The following is a 7,182-nucleotide window of genomic DNA, read 5'->3' as shown; positions in this document are numbered from 1 at the left end:
TAGTCCCTAGCAAAACAAAGAAAACAAAATAAAACCTAAACCTTCCAACAATTGCCTCAGGGATTTCCAATGAAACATGACATGTTAAAAATCACTACTCACACAGATTTTAGCCATCCTTACCCTCGAGCTCGTACTTAATCACAGTAACCACTCACTAGCTCGCATTTGATCATTTAAAACAACTTTTTTTTATTATTATTTTTATTTTATTAATGTAGTAACATGCCTTAGAGAATTCCCTCAATTCCTCACCAGATATACTCTCTATTTTCACGTAGATTTTCTGACTACACTCCCTATACTAAGTATATGTGAGAAGATTGATGTAAACATGTAGACTAGCACTCACATATATTATAACAAAGAAGGCACTTTCTGAAGTTATTAAATCAACATGTATATGATCTCATGAATGGAATGCTACTACTTAGAAGCGAAAACCAGGGATTCCATATGCTCGTGCCAATTTCAAACTCCACATATTGAAACACATAACAACCAAGATAAAAGTCTAAGGGTTATAACGGGGCTAAGGTATTCGCTAACAAAAAAGGGTTAAGGGTACACAAAGGTTCTTAAAGAAATAGGAAGCAAAGTAATGAAATCCACACTTAGAATTCACTTTTGATTGCAGCATCAAACTTTAAACACAAAGGGAAGATCTGTACAATTTTAGGGTCAGATCCACTTTTTTTTGTTTTTTTTTTTTTTTTTGGACCCTTCTTCAACAACCAAAAGTTGTGAACTCATTCTTACTTCTTTTCATCTTGTTTTTCTTCTTTTTTTTATTTTATTTTATTTTTGATGAAACCACACAGAAACTCCTCTTTTCATCAACTCAAAAGAACAATTCTGCAAATCGTAGACAAAAGGAATTCCCAACAAGTCATGCTTCACTATTCTTTAAGAACAAGGGTATGGATATTCCTGTACTAGGCTGGGTAAGGATAATGCCGGCTTCACAAGGAAAATAGGCTAAATAAGGCTCAAAGGGGTTATACCTACAATATAAATGCAAGGGATAAGGCTTTTTGGCTCTGGTGGTAACTACACACCTTCATCTTGTTATTTGTTATGCACTTCATTTTACGTTTTGAATGAAACGGGCATGAGTTCTAGTATTTGGAACTTAAATGATGAAAACGCATTCTAAGTAGCAACCAAGCAAAGAACTAATGAGATCATGCAACGACTTTAGAAAACAAGAATATCCAGATTAATAACTCTCCAAACAAAGGCTAGGCTCAAGTCTCACAGGGTTGTAGCATTAGTTTGAGTTTCTTCCTTCAAGCATGTTACAAAAACTGATTTTTTCTTTTTGTGCTTACATGTGAGTTCGTAAATGATGACTACAACTAAGTATTAACCAAAGAGCATATCAAACTTCCACCCATGTTTGCAACTTTCCATAACAGTCATGCAATTAAAAACCAAATCCTCATCATTGCGTTGGAAGGTACCCTAAGACACAAACAAGCAACAAAAACGACTCTTTTTTTGGTTATAAATGACACAAAAACACTTTAAAACAGTGAATAACCACATTAGTAGTGATAGGGATTCAAAAATAATTCATGAAAAGAACTTTGTTTACCCCCCCACACTTAAACCAAACATTGTCCTCAATATTTCAAAAATAAACGTAAATAAGAAAGCAATAAAAGATAGCTAGCAAACAAGACAATCATGGCAAAGTAAAAACAATAAAGAGAAGGGTAAAAGAGAGCAAATCTGGTTGTAGGAGCCGAATATTCCAAAGTCCTTTTATTCGAACACCTGGGTTGCCTCCCAAGAAGCGCTTGCTTTAACGTCTTCCAGCCGGACGATACCTCCTTTTAAGCTCCAGAAGGTCCTACGGCACAGAGGGGTACATCCTCCACAACATGCTCTTCAAAACACTCATAATAAGGCTTCAAACGGTGTCCATTGACTTTGAATTCATGCCCTGTCTTTAAACTTTGAATTTGGACTGCACCATAAGGGAAGACATTAGTAACAACAAAAGGACCAATCCATTTAGAACGCAACTTACCTGGAAACAATCGAAGGCGGGAGTTGAAAAGTAAAACTTTCTGCCCTATAGAGAACGTCTTGCTACGAATCATCTTGTCATGGAATGCCTTCGTTTTCTCCTTATAGATATGAGCGTTCTCATAAGCCTCGTTCCGAATCTCTTCAAGCTCATTCAATTGAAGCTTCCTATGAAGACCAGCTGCATCTATGTCCATGTTGAATGCTTTGACTGCCCAATGCGCTTTGTGCTCCAACTCAACCGGAAGATGGCACGGTTTCCCATAGATGAGCCGAAATGGAGACATCCCAATTGGTGTTTTATAGGCTGTACGGTACGCCCACAATGCATCATTCAAGTGCAAGCTCCAATCTTTCCTAGTGGGTCCAACTGTCTTCTCCAAAATCTGCTTGATTTCTCGATTAGACACCTCGGCTTGCCCACTTGTTTGAGGGTGATAGGGTGTCGAGACCCTATGTGTGACATTATACTTTTTAAGCAGCGCCTCTATGGTTCGATTGCGAAAATGGGAACCCCCGTCACTGATAAGTACCCTCGGCATTCCAAATCTGGAAAATATGTTAGTTTTGACAAAATCTGCAACCACTTTGGAATCATTAGTACGGGTGGCTTTCGCTTCCACCCATTTCGATACATAATCAACCGCAAGTAAAATATAATTGAAACCATGAGATGAAGGAAAAGGACCCATGAAATCGATGCCCCAAGCATCAAAGATTTCGACAAAGTGGATTGGGGTCTGCGGCATTTGATCTTTTGGACCTATATTCCCTGTTCTTTGACAACGATCACAGGTTATGCAAAAAATTCTAGCATCCTTAAATATAGTAGGCCAATAAAATCCACATTCTAGAACTTTAAGGGCTGTCCTTTGAGTGCCAAAGTGACCCCCACATGCATATGTGTGGCAGAAAGTTAAAATTGAATTAAACTTCGAATCATGTACACATCTACGAAGAATCTGATCAGGGCAATATTTCCACAAGTACGGGTCATCCCATACATAAAACCGTGCATCCTTTGCAAGTTTATCACGTTGGTGCTTGTTTAGTGTGCTTGGAGCTTGTTTAGACACTAAATAATTCACAATATCTGCATACCATGGCTCACTTACCTCAATGGACAGCAGCTGCTCGTCTGGAAATAATTCTGGGATAGGTAATGGCTCCTCATCATGCACCAAACGGCTTAAGTGGTCAGCCACCACGTTCTCACTTCCTTTCTTGTCTCGGATTTCGACGTCGAACTCTTGGAGAAGGAGCATCCATCGAATAAGCCTTGGTTTGGCTTCTTTCTTCATGAGCAAGTATTTCAACGCTGCATGGTCAGAATAAATTATGACTTTAGTTCCAAGTAAATAAGAGCGAAACTTATCTAAAGCAAACACAACAGCAAGGAGTTCTTTTTCAGTGGTGGAATAGTTCAATTGAGCGTCATTCAAGGTCCGTGAGGCATAGTAGATGACATGCGGCTGCTTGTCCTTCCTTTGTCCCAAAACAGCCCCTATTGCATAATCTGAGGCATCGCACATCAGTTCAAAAGGAAGACTCCAATCTGGTGGAACTATGATGGGGGCTGAAGTTAGCAGTTTTTTTAGGTGATTGAATGCCTTCTCACATTCATCATTGAACACAAATGGCACATCCTTCTGTAGGAGTCGACACAGGGGTGTTGCAATCTTTGAGAAATCTTTGATAAAACGTCTATAGAATCCTGCATGTCCAAGGAAAGAACGAACCTCTCTCACCGAAGTGGGGGAGGGTAAGTAGCGTACAAGATCTATTTTTGATTTATCAACTTCAATTCCCTTTTCTGAAATTATATGACCCAAAACTATGCCTTGTTTTACCATAAAGTGACATTTTTCCCAATTTAAAACAAGGTTAGTTTCAATGCATCGTCCCAATATCAAAGTGAGATTAGCTAAACAATCATCAAATGAATCACCAAAAACACTAAAATCGTCCATAAAGACTTCAATAATCTTCTCAACATAATCTGAAAAGATACTTACCATGCATCTTTGAAACGTGGCCGGTGCATTACATAAACCGAATGGCATTCGACGATAGGCAAAGGTACCAAATGGACAAGTAAAAGTGGTCTTCTCTTGATCGTCCGGAGCTATGACAATTTGATTATATCCAGAATACCCATCAAGAAAGCAATAAAATGAATGACCAGCTAACCTTTCAAGCATTTGATCGATGAACGGTAAAGGGAAGTGATCCTTCCTTGTGGTGGCGTTGAGCTTCCTATAATCGATGCAAACTCTCCAACCTGTTTGGATACGGGTAGGCACAAGTTCGTTCTCTTCATTCTTCACCACAGTGACTCCCGATTTCTTTGGAACAACTTGAACCGGTGAAACCCATCGACTGTCCGAAATTGGGTAAATCACTCCACAATCATAAAGCTTGATAATCTCCTTCTTCACAACTTCCAGCATTGGAGGGTTGAGTCGGCGTTGAGCCTCTCGAGATGGTTTGGCCCCATCCTCCAAAAGTACGCGATGCATGCATGTTGTAGGACTTATCCCCTTGATATCGGCCAAGGTCCATCCAATGGCTGCTTTGTATTCCTTCAACACCCGTACCAGTTTCTCCTCCTCTACTGCCGTGAGTGATGAAGAGACTATGACTGGCAATGTCTCTTTATCTCCCAAAAAGACATACTTCAAATGATTTGGTAATGGTTTAAGCTCCAGAGTGGGTGCCTGAATTACTGAAGGTAACAACTTGTTAGTAGAAAAGGAAATTGGAATTGGGATTGTTGGCTTACCAACAAGTTGTGGCAATGACTCAAGGGCAGCCACCATCTCGCCAATTGTTGCATGATTAGGCTCGGCCATGTTGGTTTTGAGTCCAATTCCTTTAGCAATGGTTGTTTCAAGAGCATCCCTATTTAGGAATTCATGATATTCCTGCGCCAAAATTTCAAATACATCAATAGAGAAGCAAGAATGATCATCAATAGGATACCTTATAGCTTCAGAGATATTGAAATCAATTATGTCGCCATCAAATTCCATTGTCAACGTCCCCTTGAACACATCTATCTTGGTGCGAGCTGTCTTCATGAAGGGTCTTCCAAGTAGGATTGGCAATGGTGTAGAATGGGCCGAATCTTCCATCTCAAGCACATAGAAATCTGCTGGGAATATCAAATGATTAACCTGCACCAAAACATCTTCCAAGACTCCTTTCGGATATGCATTAGAACGATCGGCTAATTGAATTATAACACCATCGTTTTTAAGCTCTCCTAGGTTCATAGATGCATAAATTGAGTATGGCATGACATTAATGGAAGCACCCAAATCTAACATGGCCTTTTCAAACTTGGTATTACCAATAACACAAGGGATTGTGAAACTACCTGAGTCTTTGCATTTAGGTGGCAGCTTACGTTGCAAAACTGCAGAAACATTCTCACTTACCTGTACCACTTCCTTGTTCGAGATCCGCCTCCTTGTTGTACAAAGCTCCTTCAAAAATTTAGCATACTTTGGAACTTGCTTTATTGCATCAAGAAGGGGAATATTGACTTGTACTTTCCTGAAGGTCTCTAAGATATCTTTTTCATTCTCTTCCTTCTTAGATTGCATAAACCTGCGAGGGAAAGGCACATTTGGTGGAATGGGGTTAAAAGGAATTGAATTCGAACCAACCTTACCCGATTTGGGTGCTGTAGGAGCCTTAGAAGGCTGCGACAAGGGTTGCTCTTCCCTTGCCGTGGCCTTGTTCATCTCGTCTCCTTCGGGCAGCAGCTGTTCGTCCTCTTTTTGGCTTTGTTTGGAAGTTTTGGGATTGGTTCCAACCTCTTTACCACTTCTCAAGGTGACAGCTTTAGCCGTTTCAAAACCTCCCTTTGGGTTGACGATGGTTGAACTAGGTAGTTTACCTTCTTCTCTGAACTGTCCCATGAATTCCGCCATTTGCCCAATTTGCTTCTTCACTTCGCCCATTTCTTTGGCTTGATTTTGCAAACCCTGAGTCAAAGAGGTTAGTACTTGAAGAACTTTATCATTATCCAAAGACGTACCTGAATTTGGTTGGGCAGATTGTGGTGGGAGTGGTGGTGCGAATGGCCTCTGATAGAGTCCTGGAGGTGGCTGTCTATATCCGCCTTGTTGTTGAGTTTGTTGAGGGTCCCTCCACTTCATATTTGGATGATCTCTCCAGCCCGGATTGTAAGTGTTGGAGTATGGATCATACTTTGGCTGATTGTGGCCTTGATACCCAATGGCGTTGGCACTTTCCCATCCCCCATTCTCTATTAATTGAGGGCATTGATCAGAGGGGTGTCCTTGCACAGAGCACACGCCACAAGTACTACTTCCTTGCACTTTGGATCCTTCAACAACCTGTGAAATAAGAGTAGTGAGATTAGCCATTTGAGATTGAAGTTCTGAAATAGCACTTACCTCATTAACTTGACTTGGCCGTGTATGATCTCTTTCTCCAACTCCTTCGTATTGTTGTGCATTCAAGGCTCGGTTTGTGATTAAGATCTTCGCTGCAACTGGTGTTTTGTCAACCAACGCACCTCCTGCTGAAGCATCAAGCATTTGTCTCTCGAGTGGAAGTAGTCCTTCATAGAAATATTGAATTAAAAGCTCTTCCTTCATTTGATGTTGTGGGCAGGATGCAACTAAAGTCTTGAAACGCTTATAATATGCTGGGAAGGATTCTCCCGGGCCTTGTTGAATTCCACTAATTCTCTTCCTCAAAAGAATGACTCTTGAAGTTGGGAAGAATTTTTCTAAGAATGCGCTCTTCATGCTTTCCCAAGAAGTGACGGTTCCAGGTGCTAACTCAAAGAGCCAATCCTTAGCCTTTTCCAAAAGAGAGAATGGAAAGGCTTTCATCTTTAGAATGTTGCTATCCACGTTGATTGGTGTCATGCTTGAACATACCACTTCGAATTCCTTCAAATGCTTGTTTGGATCTTCGATCGGTTCATAATTGTATATCATTTTGTACCCTTCTAGCTTATGATTTGGTTATGTTATTGAGTTAAACTTGTGCTTTTAATCCATTTTCTGTTTTGATAAGTCCATAATTTCATACACTTGCATGCCTTCTTTACTTAGTGATTTTTCTTAGTTTCTCTTTATTTTGAGTCACTTACCTATGTTTGTGTGT

General features: G+C 40.2%; 1 protein-coding gene across 1 annotated transcript; it reads right to left on the bottom strand.

The window, feature by feature from the left end:
* Positions 1 to 3,246: 3,246 nt before the first annotated feature.
* Positions 3,247 to 6,905, bottom strand: LOC148293052 (uncharacterized). The gene is made up of 3 exons (XM_088244557.1): positions 5,475 to 6,905; positions 4,225 to 5,210; positions 3,247 to 3,352 (listed from the first exon to the last, which is right to left on the bottom strand). The coding sequence occupies exons 1-3, from the start codon at positions 6,903 to 6,905 to the stop codon at positions 3,247 to 3,249; spliced, it is 2,523 nt and encodes an 840-aa protein (XP_088100683.1).
* Between the last annotated feature and the right edge of the window lie 277 nt (positions 6,906 to 7,182).

This window comes from Prunus avium, chromosome 7 (genome assembly GCF_965620075.1).
Source record: "Prunus avium chromosome 7, drPruAviu1.hap1.1, whole genome shotgun sequence".
NCBI classification, from domain to species: Eukaryota; Viridiplantae; Streptophyta; class Magnoliopsida; order Rosales; family Rosaceae; genus Prunus; species Prunus avium.
The sequence above is the reverse complement of the archived record's forward strand: the minus strand, read 5'-3'. Positions and strand labels throughout refer to the sequence as shown.